The sequence below is a fragment of the Micromys minutus genome, assembly GCF_963924665.1.
Source record: "Micromys minutus genome assembly, chromosome: 6".
Classification (NCBI taxonomy): Eukaryota; Metazoa; Chordata; class Mammalia; order Rodentia; family Muridae; genus Micromys; species Micromys minutus.
The window spans coordinates 19499509-19517895 of NC_137975.1; the positions used below are offsets into that span (position 1 = coordinate 19499509).

General features: G+C 46.7%; 1 protein-coding gene across 1 annotated transcript in view; it reads left to right on the plus strand.

The window, feature by feature from the left end:
• Nucleotides 1–18387, plus strand: part of MGAT5 (alpha-1,6-mannosylglycoprotein 6-beta-N-acetylglucosaminyltransferase) — a gene marked incomplete at both ends in the record, with an annotated part of 168997 nt that overhangs the window by 139042 nt on the left and 11568 nt on the right. Inside the window, 2 exons of the mRNA XM_080917587.1 lie at nucleotides 9293–9439; nucleotides 17385–17501. Of these exons, the coding sequence (XP_080773713.1) occupies nucleotides 9293–9439; nucleotides 17385–17501 (264 nt within the window). The remainder of the gene's footprint in view (nucleotides 1–9292; nucleotides 9440–17384; nucleotides 17502–18387) is intronic.

The window sequence follows — 18387 nt, forward strand, 5'->3', positions numbered from 1 at the left end:
TAATGTATTTTAACTTTTTGTCCAAACACTGGGTTTCATTTCCTGAAGACTTCTAATTCCTTAAAAGGTCTCCTGTCGCCTGCCTGGGGCTGTGAGCGAGGAGTGCCCCAGTTCCGCTGCTCTCTTCCCGTCCACGTTGGTTTCCCTCTTAGCCTGACATTTCCGAGTTGTCAGGATGCCCCAGCCCTTTCTCAGCAGCAACTCTATTTTCTGCCATTCGTCTAGTCTCACTTTCCTTCCGTGCGATCCTGCTGAAAGTTCACGTTACTTTAAAATAACACCGGGGCAGCGCCGCTGCACAGTGCGTCATTACCGTCTTGCACGCTTCTATTAGCTGTGAATGTCGCCCTCAGCCCGGCAGATTTTAAAAGAACCCTCATTCGTCTACCATCCATTTACCTTGTCAGAGAATGGGAGTTGGGCCTCTAGGACCCAGCTCTGATGCTGGAGTAGGCCACACGGCCAAGGGTGTGGCTTGGCTTGTGATCATGAGAAGCTCATGCTCAGGTGTGTGCGTGTACCAAATAATATATAAGAATCAAATATATGCATAGATATCCTTAAAAATGAAAAGCAGGTGTTGGGACTGGAGAAATGGCTCAGTGGTCAAGAGCAACACACTGCTCTTACAAAGGACCAGAGCTCAGTTCTCAGTACCTGTAGCAGGCACAACTGCCTCTAACTCCAGTTCCAAAAGATCTAAAGCCCTTTTAGACTCTGTAGATGCTACAAACACATGGTACAAAGATAAACAGGTAAACACACACACACACACATGCAGAGAGAGAGAGAGACAGACAGACAGACAGACATAATTTAAAATACAAATAAATCTTAGAGCATATGCTAAACTACTCCATGTGGAGTTATAACTCAAACCGTCAGTAGATAAGAGGAACCCAAGGTGGTGGTGCATGACCAAGCCTCCCCTTACATTGAGAGCCCTGCACTAGGCAACTGAGATGAAGGATGCTGAGTTTGGAAATGTGACACAAGACGAGTTGGCCTTGTGTTCATATCATTTCCTGCTTCCGATTCCTTCTTCAGTGCCGCTGAGCAATGTAAAGCAATGTCTAACCATCCATGTTGGAAGTAAAGAACAGGAGCTGCCGAGGAGAAAAGTCTGTGACATAAGTAGGTTCTCCTCAGCTTCAGTAAAGAGGGGAACAAGACTAGTCTCTCTCCAAGATCTTCAGAGATGAGAAAAAGTGGCTGGTGATCAGTCACTTTGGGGCTCATCATTTTTGTTAATGAGCCATCTTTGGGTTTGGGTATTGCTTTGTTTTTGGCTCCTTCCGTGTTGGGGGTTGAACTCAATGACTAGAGCAAGCTAGGGCAAGTGTGCACCCACTAAGCTACTTCCCAAGCCTATTAGCTGTCTTTGAAACTCTGCTTCTAGCCCAGAGCACCCTGTGCTTAGTAGAATTCTGTCTGAGCGTGCCATTTGGAGCCCTGGCCTCAAAAGACAGAGATGTTGAAATAACATGAAAATTAGGACATAAAGCACTGGGAAGTTGCTATAATAACCTAGAAGCCTTTTCTAACAGAGCTGTAAATTTTGATGAACTAATTATTTAAAAACTACAGACAGGTCATTTGGTCTGTCAAACTCTAAAAGAGGAATTGGGGCCTGCATATCATGTCTCACATTTTGCATTTTGATTTAAATCTCCATCTCTACTAATCACCTTTTCTTCACCTTCCTAGTCTATGTATGTTTGTCTCTTTGTTGAAGCAGAGTCTCCCTTAGCCCAGGCTGGCCTCAGACTTACCAAGTAGACAAGGATTAGCTTGAACTTCTGGTCATCTTACTTCCATGTTCTGAACACAGGGATTACTGGTATGCACGTTCACCCCCTGGTTACGTGGTGATGGGGATCAAGCCCAGGGTCTCATGCACATTAGGCAAGCACTCAGCATCACCAGACTACCTTCCTAGTTTAACTTCATTACCTTTCCCCACCTTCCCTTGGGTTGTTCTTGTTAATGGACCATGACAGATATCGAGTATTCACATCCTACTTGCCAATGGAAGGGCATCTGGACTCTTCTCTTTTCTTCCAAGGGCAAATTTTTACTGTAGCCTAGCAGGGGAAGCTGCTATTCATGCACTCATTTCCCAGGGCATACCACCATTCTTCCCATCATGACTTAGGTGGCCCAGGATGATCATAGTTCTTTACCAAGTCGTCTCAGCTAGACACACAAACAGGTATGACCAATGTAGAGTTTATACTTTACTCAATAGTCTTCCCTTTGTGCCTAACTGCCACCCCAAACACACATCTAAAAGTTCCTCAAACCCCAAATTACTCTTGGCTCCCATCTCCCCAAGTTTGGCTGGGTTTGGCTATGACAAAATATTCTGACAAATGGGGTTTATTTCGGCTTACAATTCCAGGTTATAATCCATTGAAGCAGCTAGTAATAACACATCAGTAACTCAAGAACAGACAGAAATGAATGTGTCATATTCAGTTGCTTTGTGTATTTGTGCTCAGCTCAATTTTTCCAGTCTCATACACTTCAGGACTTCTGCCTAAGGAATGGTACTGCCCACAGTGGCCTGGTCTTTCCATACCAATTAACTTAATTAAGATAATCTCTCACAGGCATGCTCACAGACTAACATAATTTAGACGTCGACCCAGCACTTACTAAACATAGTAAGAACAACAGAAAAACTTTTTGTAAGCAAACTTTCATGTGGCCCAGGCTGGCCTCAAGCTTTCTACGTAATATAGTATCTTAATTTTATTTCTTTTGCTGTGATGAAATACCCAACAGCAGAAATTGAAGGGAGAAGAATGTTTATTTGAATCACACTTTTAGGTTATGGTCCATGCTGTGAGGAAGTCAAGGCAGCAGCTATATCCATAGTTAACAGAGAACAAGTAGTGAATGCTTTGTTATGCTCAGTCCTCTTTCTTCACATTTACACAGGTCTCAATGTCCTACGAAGGGAATGATGCCACCCATGGTGGATGGGTCTTTCACACAAGTTAACGTAATGAAGATAATCCCCTCAGGCCAACCTGATCGACACAATCCCTTATTGAGACTTTCTTCCCAGGTGATTCTAGGTTGTGTCAGAGTGACAAAGCTAACTGTCACAAGGGGATAAGGTTCAATCAGCTCTAGAACCAGGCACCAGGAACTCTTGAGGGTTCAGAGGAGCTTTCAGGTTCTCAAGGTGTTCTTTCCATGTCTGGCTTTTGCATATAAGTTGATCATGCCAAATCTGAAAAAACAGAAATCCAAATTATTCCTGAGCTAGAATTAGCTAGGTCAATTAGCAGGGATGATCTAAAAACTGGTCACTTCCCGTCTCTAGCCTAATTGACATATAGACTGGTAATGCATTTGATCTAGTGTTGCGACTTTCAAATGGCAAAAATGTGGGAGCTTTTAAGTTTGGTGCTGATGTTTGTGGTCTGGCTTGTTTCCTCTCTGACCAGACACTAAGGTTGCTGGAAGAAATCAGGCATCTGCCTAGGAACCCAGTCTCCAGGAAGTTCTGGGTAGTAGCCACTTTGGCCAGTTGCTAATGCTGAAACAGGTCCTGTTGTCACTTGGCCATTGTAGCTTTTCCCTAGACAGCCCAAAGCAGTTTCAGATAGAGGCTTTGTGCAGTGAGTGCAGAGCCAACAAGATGAAGAACTCAGCAACTGTTTACCTCCTGCGGCATCGGGTGTTTGAGAAAAGGAACCCTTCAAGCCAAATGAAAGCTTCAGAATGAAGAAAGTGCTTCCTTCATTTCCAGATGTTTTGGTTTCCTTACACTTCTGTAATAAAACACCCTCACAGAATGTAATAAAACACAACTCAGAGAGCTTAGTGGAAAAGGGTCTCTCTGGCTTACAACTTCAGGCTATAGTCCATCATTGTAGAGAAGTCAAGGCAGAACCTTGATGCAGCTGGTCAGCATTGTTTCTGTTGAGCTTTCAATACAAACTATCCTCCAGAAGCTCCTGTGTTTGATACTTGATGTTTAAGAAGATGATGGAACCTCCTTTAGGAGGAGCCTCACTGGAATTGGCCCCACTTCCTGGTGTGTGTGTGTGTGTGTGTGTGTGTGTGTGTGTGTGTGTGTGTGTGTGTGTGTCTGTCTGTCTGTCTGTCTGTCTGTCTGACAGACTTCTGTATAAAAATGAAATGGATCAGTCTGCTTGACTGCCCGGCCATCCTCACACCCCTGCCGATATGTTTTCCCTGTCATGATAGACTGTATCCCTTTCTGGAACCATATGCCAAATAAACCTTTCCTTTTCTAACTTGCTTTTTCTCAGAATATTCTGTCACAGCAACAGAAAAGTAAGGAATACAACACTAAAGAGCAGAGAGAGAATAAATGCACACATGTCTAGTGCTTTTTCCATGCTAGCCCAGGTCCAAACCCAGGAAATGATGCTGCCCACTGTTAGGCCAGATTTTTCCACATCAGTTAAGGCAATCAAGACAGTCCCCTCAGACATACCCATAGTCCATTAGACAGTCATCCATTGAGATCCCTCCCTTCCCAGGTAACTCTAGGTTGTATCAAGGTGGCAATTAAAACTGACCATCACACCCACTGTTGTGGAGATTCTTTTTTAAAGATATGAAGATAATACCTATTCCTAGAAGTAGATTGCTACCCTGCTACTGTATGAAGAGCAAAAGGGGAGGGTTAACAATAGCATAAAGGTCTAGGACTGGCCTTTCCATCTGGAAGTCACTGCAGGCTGCCTTGCCTCTCTTCTGGTAGTCTGCAGTGTATGAAGTGGTGAGAACTGGCTGGCACAGTGGCACATTCCTTTAATCCCTGGCTCGGGGCAGCAGTGGGCAGCATCAGTGGGATAGAGGGAGGGAGGGAGAGAGGGAGGGAGGAAGGGAGGGAGGGAGGGAGGGAGGGAGGAAGGGAGGGAGGAAGGAAGGAAGGGTGAGAACTCATAAAACACATGAAAGGGGTAGAGTTTTGTTGCTTTTAGCGAGCACTCCATAGACACCTCGCCTCCTGCTGTGTGGTAGAAGAGCGTACGTAGTGTTCAGCTGTGTGAAATTACTACTGAATCCAAACTTTGGGAACTATTTCTCAAATGGTTACTAGCACCAAGCCTGAGAATATTGAATATTTCTACAAGATATCTCCTTCAATCCTCACAACAGTTGCAGGACACAAAGCATCTGTGCTGCCCCATTTTGCTCCTAAGAAGACAGTGCTCGTGTTTCTTTAGCTAAGATTCCAGACTGTAGATGAGCCTCAAGAATCCATATACTGGGGCAGTTGCCATGGTTACCAAACGAGGAAATGGTAGCATAAGAACTTGAATCCTTGTCTTCATGACTGCGTAATCATCTCATTTCTAGAGCCTTTGACCAGTAATCAATTTGGGGGCACAAACAGGTTAATTCATTGCTCAAATTTCCTCCTGATCTTCCCACACTGGCTAATTAATAATGATGAGAAAAGTATATGCTGAGTCCATTTGGGTCCGATATTTCATTATTCTTGGTGTTTTCCTGTTAAAAGTGGCCAGAACTCGGGTGGAATGTAATATTCTTGTTAGACTCTAGCTTCTGAAGACCAGATTTAAGCTGGTTTTCCCTGGAAGAGTTATGTCTTAGTATTTGAATGGTTTCTTTCACCCAGTTCTTGTATATGTAGGTGTGTGATATAGTACTTCCCCCAGTATGTGAGGTAAAGAGCTTGTCCCCCAAGCATGAAGACCTGTGCTTGATCCCCAAAATCCGCATCTGAAACACTGGATGTGTGGAACTCGCTTCTTATCCCAACTCTGGGAGATAGAGTCCAGTGGATCCCTGGGGCTCGCGGGCCAACCAGCCTCGTCCAAGTAGAGAGACCTCATCACAGAAGAAAAAAACAGAACAACTGAGAAAGATGCCCAAGGTTGACCTCTGACCTCCACACACACATGCACTTAACCACACACATAGATGTGAATGGAACTGAACAAGCCTAGGAGTGGTTCAAAGAATCTTCATTGGCTCACTAAGGGTTAAAACAACTCTTTTTTTTTTTTTTTTCCTTTCAAAACAGAGAAAAATATCTCCGTTGACTGTGTCAGGGTGCCCCAATCCTTGCTATGAATAAAACATGTGCTCCTTTGTCTGATCTTCCTTGTCATAATTTTTAATTTTGGAGTGTGCGATCTTCCTATTTAGAAACACTCACTGGTGGAATTGGAGTTGTGACCATGGAGATGGCTGACATCTAGAATATTCTTGTTAGACTCCAGCCTTCTCAAGAGCAGACTTAAGCCCATACAAATAGCCAGGTTCCTGGAACTATTGAACCTTAGCGCTTGAATGGTTTCTTTCCTCCAGTGTTTCTACGTGTCTGTTTGTGCATACACATGTATGCAGATGTGTGCACCCGTGTGAATCGGTGCTGAGGCTGGAAGAACACAGCAGGTGTCCTGCTCTTTAATGTTCTGCCTTGTTCCCCTGAGACAGGGTCTCCAGTTGGTCCTGGAGACCAGCAAACCCCAGCATCTTCCCATTTCCACCCCACACAGTACTGGAGTTTCAGGATCACGTGACCTGAGCGCTGAGGATTCAAACTTGGGTCCGAGTGCTGTTACCAGGCTCTCTCCCCAGCACTGGATGCTTTCTTGTCTTGTGTTCCTCCCTTCTGTGGTATAGAAATACATAAGGATGGAGTAGAAATAAACATGGGGTTCTCAGGGGAAAAAAGAGAAGAGAGGCAGAGGTTGGGGGAAGGAAGGGACGGAGAGAGGGTTGTAAGTAAACACAATAATGGATCAAGAGAAGGGGCAAGGTGGAATGGTGAGGCGTGTGGCAAGACTGTAAGTAGGCAGAAGCTTTTGACTGGAGAAGCTGAGTTCTCTCTACCTAGACAGTGGTCATTCAACGTCATACCTGTGCTCTGTTGGGATGTCACGGGTGATGAGTACACAGGAACCAAAGAGAAAATGGCTTATTTTCAGTTGACAGAAAACTGTTCATTTCAGTGTTTCAAGGATATGCGCCAGTGCATGTCTCCTTAACTAGTGTGACAAGAAAACTCATTGCAAAGAAATGGTGGGGCGTTTGCTTGCAAGATGGTGACTGAGGCTTGGAGAGTTGGTGCAGACAGAGCGTTTATTACTGTATATGTGTATGCATACGGTGTGTGTGTGTGTGTGTACACACTCGCACGTGCACATGAATGCCACACTATGTGGACATCGGACACAAACTTGAGATATTCATTCTCCCCTCCAACCTTGTTTGAAATGGGGTCGATTCTGCTCACCATTGCATGTGCCCAACTAGCGGCCTTCAGGCTCCTAAGGAATCTCCCAGCACACTGTAGGAGCCGGGGATTGCAGATACCTCCCAGCATCATTGGGGGGGGGGGGCTCTGGGGATCTCAGCTCAGTTTCTGATAGCAAGCACTTATTATAAAGAAGTGTTTATGTGTACTGAGGTACTGCACGGGGGGGGGGGGAGGCTAGGAGTTGGTACAAATTATTATTCAGATATAATTAAGCTTAGGTCACATTTGGGTTCATCAAGCAATAGCCTCTCACCCTTTAATTAGTAGATTCAGATCAGTTGATCTAAAGGAGATTATCATGCACATGCACACGCACGCATGCACACGCACACCAGGATTCTCTGTTTAAATGGATAGGCACGTGCTGCTTCCGTCTCTCCCAGGGGTGTTCCTGACAGTGTAGGGTTGAGGAGGCCATCAGCATCCTTGGCAGATCGGATGTTCAGAGGTCAAGAAGTCCTCTGGGCTCCAGCAGCTCTCCTTGAACCTGCCAAGACCCTGTCTATTGGCCAGCATGAGAAGAGCCGGGTGCCTTATGCAGTGCCGTGTCCCCAGCTGTTAGACAACGTCAGTGTCAGAACTGGGCCCTGGCAGCCCTAACACGCTAGGTAGGTTCAGCCATCTTTCCTCAATGGGCAGTTAGAGAGGTCAGTGACAGTGAGAACAGAGTTACTATCACAGCCACATTGGGGAGAGAAACAAAGAAAGAGGCCTGGTGACTCCCAGGTCCGTCTTAGAGTTCTGACACAGCACTTGGGTTTAAGCAGAGGACAAGAGATATTCATAACTAAGCCCTGGGCAAGGGAGGGACAAGGTCATCACTGACCCGCCAGGGTCTCAGCTCCAGCCTCTCCTGACAAGTCAGAACTCTGTGACATCTCCTCCGGAGAGACAAGTCACCCATGTTCTCCCCACCACCACCCCTGCCAGGCCAGCACCAGGCATCCCTTCTCGCGGTGTGAGACTCGGGAGAAACCCTACTTCCATGGGGCACTAATGCCTCTTAGTATCGCCATCCCAGAATCGGTGGTTACATTTCTTGGTGGGAATGACCTGAGTACTTCTGAACATGAGGGCACATGGAAGCCCAGCATCCTCCGCCCTACCCATTCCTACCCGGCACGCATCAGCCATGTCTTCTTGTCACTTGATGTGTTCCATGTCAGACCACTTCTGCAGGTGGGCAGAGAGAGCCAGGATTAGCCCTGCCTGGTGACCACCACTCACAGTACAGTGTGCCCCGCACCTGGTACAGAGACAAGCATGTTTGCACCCTATGGACCCTTGCTGGAACATCCCTTTGTCCCAACAGCTTCGGGCCACTGTGGGCTTTCTAAGGACCTTTAGCTTGTTTCTGCTGCCCTCTACTGTCCATCTAGGGAAATGAGGTTTTTTTTTTTTTTTTTTTTTTTTTTTGCTAGCTGGGGAGGGAAGCTGGGAAATTGCAGACTTTGAAACCTCTGCTCCCACAAGAGGAAAAAACAAAACCAGCTAGCTAGTAGTGTCCCCAGTGAGAACACTATCATAAAACCTGTGTTTACTGACCTCTCAAGTTTGAAAGCAGTTTCATTTGAACTGTAATCAAACCGCCAAGTGACCTTTCTGTCCCTGGCCCCCAGAGTCCCTGAAAGAGCCTGTTGTTCCCTGCTTGAGTGAAGAAACCTTCTGTTTAGTTAAGCAAGTGTTTTTCCAGTTATGTCGCAGGCTGAGTGACAGAAAAACGATTGTTGGGTCCTGAGTTTTATTGTTGGTTTTGTTTTACACTCTCACCCTCCCTGCCCCTCAGCATTTTTTTTTTCATATCAGAAGGAGATGGTAAGGAGGCAAGTTTCTTCACAGGCCACCACACATACTCTGCATATCCTGGGAGTCACCCCCTCACACTGTTGCAAGTCACCAACCTGGAGATCTAAGACCCTTGCAGAACGGCAGAGGTGGTCACAAAAGCAGACCCCAGAAGCTGAGAGTCGTGACTGTTCTCTTCATGGGCTGTCTTTTCCCGTCTTACAGCTGTTCGTTGGGCTTGGATTCCCCTATGAAGGCCCGGCTCCCCTGGAGGCCATCGCAAATGGGTGTGCTTTCCTGAACCCCAAGTTCAACCCTCCCAAAAGCAGCAAGAACACGGACTTCTTCATTGGCAAGCCAACACTGAGAGAGGTAAGTGTCTCTTTTAAGCTTTGTGTTGGGGGGGGGACAACACACGTGTGCATGCTTGCATACATGAAGATATACGCACGTGTGCAGACATGCATGTGGAGGCCAGAGGTTGAAGGGTGTGGTCTTCCTCTCCGCTTTATTCACTAAGCCAGGGTCTTTCCCTGAACTCGGAGCTCACTGATTTGACTACTCCGGCTCACAGAGCAAGCGGCTGTCCTCTGAACCAAGCCTCCAGCCCCCAGCCTAACTCTGTTTCTAATGACCCTGGGTATCCTAGTCTAATCACAGCTGACAGCTGGAATGAAGAGGCCACTAGGAACACTTGCTTGCCTCTCCACCGCACGTGGTGAGGCGGAAACTATGGTCAGTGAGTATTCAGAGAACATCAGCCTCAGAGTTGGAGACATGGCTTAGCCAATAATAAAGCACTTGGCATACACATTAAATTTCTGTAATTCTGTGATAAAAGCTAGGCGTGGTAACACACTCTTAAAGCCCCAGAGCGGAGGAGGCAAAGACGGGTGGACCCTGGGATTCACTGGCGGGCCAGTCTAGTTTTCTTGGCTGGTTCCAAGCTGATGAGAGACCATGTCTCAAAACACAAGGTAGAGGAGTCTAAACAACACCCAAGATTGAACTGGCCTCTGTAGGTACAGAGAGAGACAGAGAAAGAGACAGACAGAGAGAAAGAGAGACGACATCATAGCTGATGAGAAGGATGTGCCTGGGTCTTTAGCCCACCCTCAGCGCCGTGCTGACAGGCAGGCAGTCCCCTTGCTGCAAGAGCCTTTCACAGGCGCCTTGTTCCATTTGCCTTTGCAGATGCTCTTGAAACCTGCAATGGCTGATGAGTCACCATGGAGCGTGGCGGGGACTCATTCAGGGCGATAAACAGAAGTCATTTACAGCTACTGTGGGTGACGAGTGTGCCAAAGGTGGGGAGGATTCTGTATCTGGGCAGACTCAGGTGTGTGCGGGAAACCATGAGATTGGCTTCCTTGTTACCTCTGGGCACTTAGTGACTCTCCTGGCTGCTCATGCGTGGAGACATTAAAGCAGGATCCCTCGGGGCCTTTGGCTGGGGAATCACAGCACTGGAAAATCCTAGTGTGACACAGCAGCGCCTGTCTCCAGAACATTCATTTTTCAACTCTGTTGCTCTGTTCCCCCCTCTGGGTTACTTTTTGACCTTGTACCCCAAATAGTACATCAGAAACGTCTCTTCCCTCTATTCCCTCCGAATTTGATCTGTGGCAGTCTTTATGAAATATCTACCTAGATCCTTTGCCTATTTTTAAATGGGGTTTGTGGAGGGTGTCTTGCTATGGAGTAATAGACACTTCTTAGGTATTTAGGATATTAACCGTCTAGCAGACATAATTTGCAAATATTTTCTCTTACTCTATATGTTAGTGAGTCTCTTGAAGCATAGCACGTTTAAAAGTTGGAGCTGTAGAAATGGCTTCAGTAGGCAAAATGCTTCCAAACAGCAGGAGGACCTGAGTTCAGTCCCTACACACCTAAGCTTAGTGGTGAAGAGCACTGACTGCTCTTCCAGAGGTCCTGAGTTCAAATCCCAGCAACCACATGGCGGCTGATCACCATCTGTAATAGGATCTGATGCCCTCTTCTGGTGTGTCTGAAGATAGCTATAGTTAGTGTACTCATTTATAATAAATAAATAATTTTTCAAAATCTAGGCATATTAGCATTCTTTGTAATCCTAGACCTGTGGGAAAGGAGGCAGGGGCATTCTGGGGCTTGCTGGCCAGCCACCCTAGCTCTCCTGACTTGTTCCAGGCTAGGAGACCCTGTTCCAAAGAACAAGAGGGATGGTCCTTGAGAAGTAATCTGAGGTTGATCTCTGGCCTCCATATGCATGAATACACATGTACATATGCATACATACACCTACATGCACATACAGGCCTGCTTGAGCACGCATGAAAGCACATACACACGCTCACTAGAGGAAGCAGTTGAACACACTCTACCTCATGCCCAGGGAATGGTGTCACATGACAGTGCTCAGGTCAGCCCTACTGGCTGAAGTGAGGAAGTGCACATTGTCCTCCACCCTCCCCATCTAACCTTGGGACTGCGCTGAAGGTGGGGAGAACCGAGGTCTTAAAGCATCCACATGGGATGCTCCTGTCAGCCCTTGAAAGAGACCACAAGCAAAAAAGAGTGGAGAGTCCTGTCAGCGGCTCCACATGTGACCTCATCCAGGTGCCACCCTCGGTCCAGCAATCCCATAGGAGCCTGAGATCCCAGAGGGAGTGGACAGAAGCTGAGCCTGTCCACACACAGCCTGTGGGCTCGCTGCTGTCCTGGGGGAGTTTAGCAGCCTGTTTCCCATGTCTCTAGCAGCTTCATGTGTGATCTGGAAGCATGAGGGAACAGCTGCACCATCTAGGTGAGAGCCAAGCGGGGATGGAGGTAGAGCACGGCTGGTAGGATGCTGGTCTAGCGTGCGGAAGCCCTGAGTTCCGTCTCCAGCACAGCCTGGCATGGGTGTGGCGGCTCACACCTGTAACGCCTGCATTTGAGGCAGGAGAGTAAGAACCTCAGAGTCATTCCTAGCGATGTAGAACATTCAAAGCCAGCCTGAAGTGCATGAGGCCAAAACGAACGCTAAGTGGGTGAGAGCGGGGAGCTGTGCACAGGAAGCATGTTCAGGGCTGACTGAAAGGGCTTGGGACAGGCTTTACAGAAAAAGGAGAAGCAGAAAGTTCTAGAGTGCTTGAGCAAGGGAGACCCAAGATTAGTTTGCCTCATACAGAAGAGTAACGTCTAACAGTTTTGAGGGGGAGCGGTGACCTTGAACTCGTGACAAAGAGGCCACATGCCATGCCATCACAGCTCTCAAAGGCCTTACATCCCCTTAACCAAAGATGCTTTTAGTTGGAAGAGAGATGCCCACAAGTCGACGGATATCTAAATCCAAAACCACCAGAGCATCGGTCCTCAACCTGGGGGTCTTGACCCCACAGGGGTCACATATCAGATACTTACATTATAATTCATAACAGTAGCAAAAGCACAGTTATGAAGATGAAGTAGCACAGAAATACCGTTGGGGGTGGGGAGGCACCACAACATGAGGGTCTGTGTTAAAGGGTCACAGCTTTAGGAAGGCTGAGACTTTCTGGTCTGGAGGGAGTGGGGAGATGCTCACTGGTTAAAGCACTCGCCGTTCTTGCAGAAGACAGGTTCCAGCATTCACAACTCCAGTTCCAGGAGATCCTTGCCTCTTTGGGTAACAGGAATGTATGTACTCAGTACACATACATACATGCAGGCACTCACACATACATAATACAGACAGATAGTTTCAAAACTTCATTCACAGTGGCATATGCCACCAGAATAGCAAGGAATAAAGACCCAGGATTCCTTAAGGAATGGAGCTGCTTCATTGTACTTTAATATGAATGAGATTTTCATCTTTATACTGGGGGCATATTAATAGGTTCCTGAAAAGGGAACTCAGAGTCTCCTTGGAGGTTCTGGAGCAGTTCGGAGGTTGCCTCTTGTATTTCTGGTAATGCTGCATGTCTGGAGTATCCCCTGTAAATCTACTGACAGATAAATACCCAAGTAGCTGAGATCAGACGGTCCTCAATAAATTAACCAGGAGGAACACAGAGTTCTGAGAGGGCTAATGAATCAAAGGACGCCTCACTCATAAAGTTAAGTAACCCTCGGCAAATGCAAACGAATAAAACGGTAATGGCTTAGCATTATGTGTTTGCTAAGTGCTTAGAGCAGCCTTGTGCATAAGCAGAGGCCTTAAAAGAGGGGAGGGGAAGGAGCCTGGCATGCTGTGGAAATGACTAGATGGTGATGTTGACGGCAGCTGAGATCTTAGCAGTGGATGGACTAATTAGCTTGCTCTCTAGGCCAGAAAGCAGAACAGATATGACAGTCCACCCACCTTCTGAAAAGGTCTAATGGTATAAATGTAGCCCTGGGGTGTGTGTGTGTGTGTGTGTGTGTGTGTGTGTAAGATTTAAGAGTGATTTTTATGACTTTGGTTGAGCTTTTTTCTTAAGAATTTAGTGGTGTTCTCTAAGGTACCTTCTCTTTTGCTCAAAAATACTGAATTGAAACTTGGAAGATGGCTCAGATGATATAAAAGACTTGGGGGACTTGAGTTAAGTCCTCAGAACCCAGGTAAAAAGCTGGGTGTGCTGGTGAGCACGTGTGACCCCGGGGCTGGAGGAGCAGAGACAAGTGCCTGAGAGTCTGGCGAACCAGCCTGGGTTGATCTATGGATTGATGTCGTCAGTGAGAGACGCTGTCTTAAAAAAAAAAAAAAAATGAAGACAAAGAAAACCTTCGGGCCTTCACACAAATGCACACATTTACACAGAATAACTAAACAAACACATCCACATAAAGCCATTTAGTTACTGAAAGAGCTAGACTTGAACTTGGCTTTGCTATTTTCTGCTTATGTGTGTGTGTGTGTGTGTGTGTGTGTGTGTGTGTGTGTGTGTGTGTGTATATATATATATATATATATCTCTTTTAAATAATATATGTGTTAGTGATTGATCAGCCCAATGCCTGACCCAACCTATGACTTTGTGGATTGATATTGAATCAAAATATTTTTATACAGAGTTTTTTTTTTTCATATAAACAAAAAAGGTTTCCCCAGCTCTGTGGGCCTGCTAAGTCTCCAGCACTGACCACAGAGCCAGAGAAAAGGAGGCTCTGACAGGAGAGGAGCATGCGTAGTAAACCAAGAAAGGCTGCAGCCCTGGACTGCAATTGTAATTTCCTGGAGGCTTCCCCAGCAGCTTGAGCAAATCCTTGCCTCCTGCCCCAAACAGGGCTTGCAGTCACTGGCGTGAGAAAGTAGCAAGGGCAGAGGTGGAGAGAAGGCTGGTGCTAATTAGCTCCGTAGTTCTCCAAGTGTCTCTGTACTTACGGAAACTGAAGGGAAAAGGAATAAAGAGAAAGCCAGGCTGGCCTCCAAAGCAAAAGTGGTAGCAGTGGTGGCGGCAGCTTCTCTGAGGAATATGTTAGAATGCATTTCTGGCTGCATAGACCATCAGGGGGTGAGAGCACTTGCTGAACAAGCCTGGTCCCCTGAGCGCTAACACAAGAGCCGGTGCCCGTAAGAGCTGGGGCAGTGGGAAGCAGAGGGGCACTGGGACTTGCTGGCCTGGCAGCCTAGCTAAAGACAGTGAGAGACGCTGTCTTATGTGAGTAACAGGGAGAGTGCCACAGCCAGCATCTTCTGCTGGCCGCAGCACAGGCACAGGAGCATGCACCTGTGCACGCGCTGCCCACAGGGACATATAGATACCGTAAATGACTGAGTACGTGAGCTAACCAATGAGCAAATAGAAAATAAAGAGAACATAGTTTCAGAAATGAAATCTGCAAGTAACAGAACTTTCCTGTGAAGATCATTTTTAATCTCTAATATATAAAAAATATAAAAATAATTTTGAGGGAAATGATAGGGATTTCACTCAGCATTGTGTGCCAAGAATTATAGTAGAAGATGGGATGTCTGCTTCTACCTCACAAGTGAATGTTTGTATGTAAAAGGAATAAAATATTAAGCTGAACACCGTCAGTGTGTTTGCTTATGTTTGACATTATGGGGAGGCAGCTGAGTATAATCTGTGTACAGATCACACACGTTTACTCAGCCGTCACCAATAGTCTACCCACGGAGGACAAATACCCAGGCTGACACTGACATTGCTGTGAAGTCTCAAGGCAGTAGAAAGCACAGGGAGTTCCCACCCCAGCATAAAGAGGCACCGGGTCGCCCTGTCCTCCCAGCACACTAGAGGGACATCACAAGTTCAAGGTCATGCTCACCTGTGGAGTGAGTTGGCAGCTGAGCCTAGACTACATTAGATATTATCATTTTTAAAAGACATTTTGATGTATATGGTGTGCACTGGCCAGCTCAGTATGCACTCTCAAATGGTCTCAAGGAACTCTACCCCGTGAATCCACGGGAATCCCAGCAAGGCACTTAAAGGCTGTCTGGGCTGACGGCATTGTAGGTGGTAAAGGCCGTGCTTAATGTATTCAGGGCCTTATGCTCAAATAAAAATCAATCAGTCAATCAATCAATAAAAGTTCCTTGGGAAATGACAAGTCTTCCTTGTGTACAGCTGTCCTGATAGCATCTTTGTCCCTGGTCCTCATCTAAAACATTTGCACAAATATGTCAACGGTTCCTGTTCACACTGCTGCCTTGAACTGGGGTGAGGAGAACGCTCAAGCATGGACTTCCGGCAAGCCCGGAGTACCGAGATGCTTGCTTGCTTTGGCTGAACTCCTTCTCTTTCTAATGCAAGGCCTTAGATGGTCCAGACTGGCCTCGAACACACCGTGGTTAAGGATGACTTACCTACATCGTATCTGATCTTCCCGCAGTTACCTCCTGAGTGCTAGGATTACAGGAACACACACCATCCTGGTTTTATCTAGTTCTGGAATGGACTCTGTGTCTGTGGGTCAGGCACTCTATGGTAGAGCGCCCCCTTGGCCCCCTCAGCCTCCTTCAGCCACACTTTTTTTCACATTTACTCTTTGCGGAGGGGTTGTGCATGTACCACAGTGGAGGCTGGAGAAGAACTCCTGGGAGTTGGTCCTCTCCTGACAAGTGCCCTTCCCTACAGAGCCATCTCATCTCAGAAGAAAACCTTTAGGAGGAAGATGCACTCCTTGATTTTCTGATTCTAATTTGTCCCTATCAATGTTATGTTCTGTGGCTGGAGAGATGGCTCCATGGTTAGGAATGCATTCTACTCTTAAGAAGGACTAACATTTGGTCCCCAGCACCCATGGCAGGCGGTTCATTACCAACTGCCTGTAACCACAGCTCCAAGGGATCTTACAACCTTTTCTGGTTTCTGTAGGCAACTGCCTACACCTGTACGTATACATATATAGGCACACACATATACATAACTTTTGAAAAATCAATACATTTCATGTTCTGGTGTTGCTATGATTATTTCTGAAACCATTTGAAAATGTGTTCTGATGACATAAATTCCCTACTGCCACTTCCATGTGCACTATTGCTCACACCTTGGTGATTTTCCAGCCTACGTTTAACTGTAATCCCAGGCTAGCCTGGAATTTGTGATGTCCTGTGTCTGCCTGCCAAGTAAAGAAATCACAGGCATGTGCCACCGTGCCTGACTCACAGTTTGGTCTTTATAGTGGCTCTGCTGTGTGTCCCTGTCTATCCTAGCCAGAGGAAGAGATACTAAATGTATGTCGGTGATTTTGGGCTGAGAATAAGTCCCCAAGTAGGTCAGAATGACCGTTATTCTCTCACTATTGTTACACAGTAACCAACAGCTTAAAGAGGGAGGAGTTAGTTGGGTTCAAACTTCAGGTCTGACCTGGAAGGGGAGGCAGGGCTGCAGGAGCCGAGGCAGCTGGTCACGGGGCAGTCACAGTGAGGAAGCAGAGAGAGATGGAGGCTCCCGTCAGCTTGCTCTCTCCTTTTTATTCAGTTCACTACCACAGGATGGTGCTGCCCAGATGTGGGTGAGGCTTCCCTCCACAACTAACAAACTAGAAACTCCCTCAGACATGCCTAGAGGTCAAATCCTGTCAGTCTGACGATCCATGGAAGGCTGCAGGCCATGCTCAGTATTAGAGCACCTTCATCCTATACAGAGGCCCTACGTTCACCTGGGGACAGCTGGCTGAGCCTCTTTGTCATGACCCGGTTTTATTTCCAAATGGGCTTCAAAAGTTTAAAACGTCACTGTATCTTTTCTTCCTATCTGCCCGTTAGGTTTTTGTATGCTACAGGGAGGGCGAGAATGCTTCATCTCTTGTTTAAGTTCAACTTGACTTGTAAAGACAGTGCTTTGCCTCATTCACACCTCTATCTGAGCAGCCGTGCATATGTGGAACTAAGATGTAACGTGTCTCTGTCTTCCAGCTGACATCCCAGCACCCGTATGCAGAAGTCTTCATTGGCCGGCCACACGTCTGGACGGTGGATCTCAATAACCGAGAGGAAGTAGAAGATGCAGTGAAAGCCATCTTAAACCAGAAGGTTGCTGCTTTTATTTCCCGCCTGCCTGCCTGTATTTGAGCTGTACCCCAGACCACATGTGGAACGTTACAGTTCTTGCTGTCAGGAAATAGCAGACCGTAGCCTAGCCGTAGCATCTGGCCTGAGGATTCCAAGGAGGCTCTGGGAGATATACAACAGCTGGTGGCAGATGTGGGCAGATGTGGGTCTGGGTCTTACAGACCCTATTGACAGACCCTCTAGACTCATGGGTCCCAGGCATGAAGGGAGTGGTTTGAGTCATATATGCCTACATGATCTATGATCTAGTCCTGTCCTTGGAGAGATCTGAAAGAAATTGGTAGCTTATCCCACCTAACCCAATAAGGGGTGTGTGTGTGTGTGTGTACGCGCACACACACACACGTGTTTACATGTTCCTGTGAACATGCTTGTGTTACACATATATTCACATGTGTATGACTTCTCTATTGTTCTCCACTGTATTTTTCTTGAGATTTGCTCTTTCACTAAATCTAAAGCACATTGATTTGGCCTGGCAGGCTGGCCAGCAAGCTCTGGATACCCACCTGTCTCCACCTCCAGCAGCAGGATTACAGACATGCCCCATCCCATGGGACACTTGGGGACGTACATCTGGACTCGGTCACTGCCCAGCCTTGTAGTTTTCTACAGAGTATGGTTTACTTTTCTACCTAAGCATGAGGTAGAATCTTGTTAAAGTAACCATTCTAGATTTTTCTGATCAATTTAAAAAGCATTGATTAAGTACCTTTTGTATACAAGGCACCCTTCAAGTCATTCTGGGATGGTGGGAGATTTCTACGTCCACCATAGATTGAGTTGCCCCCCCACCCCTGTGTCTATGGGAAGGCTGCCATCCTGTGGGAGTTTAGTTTGCCCACAA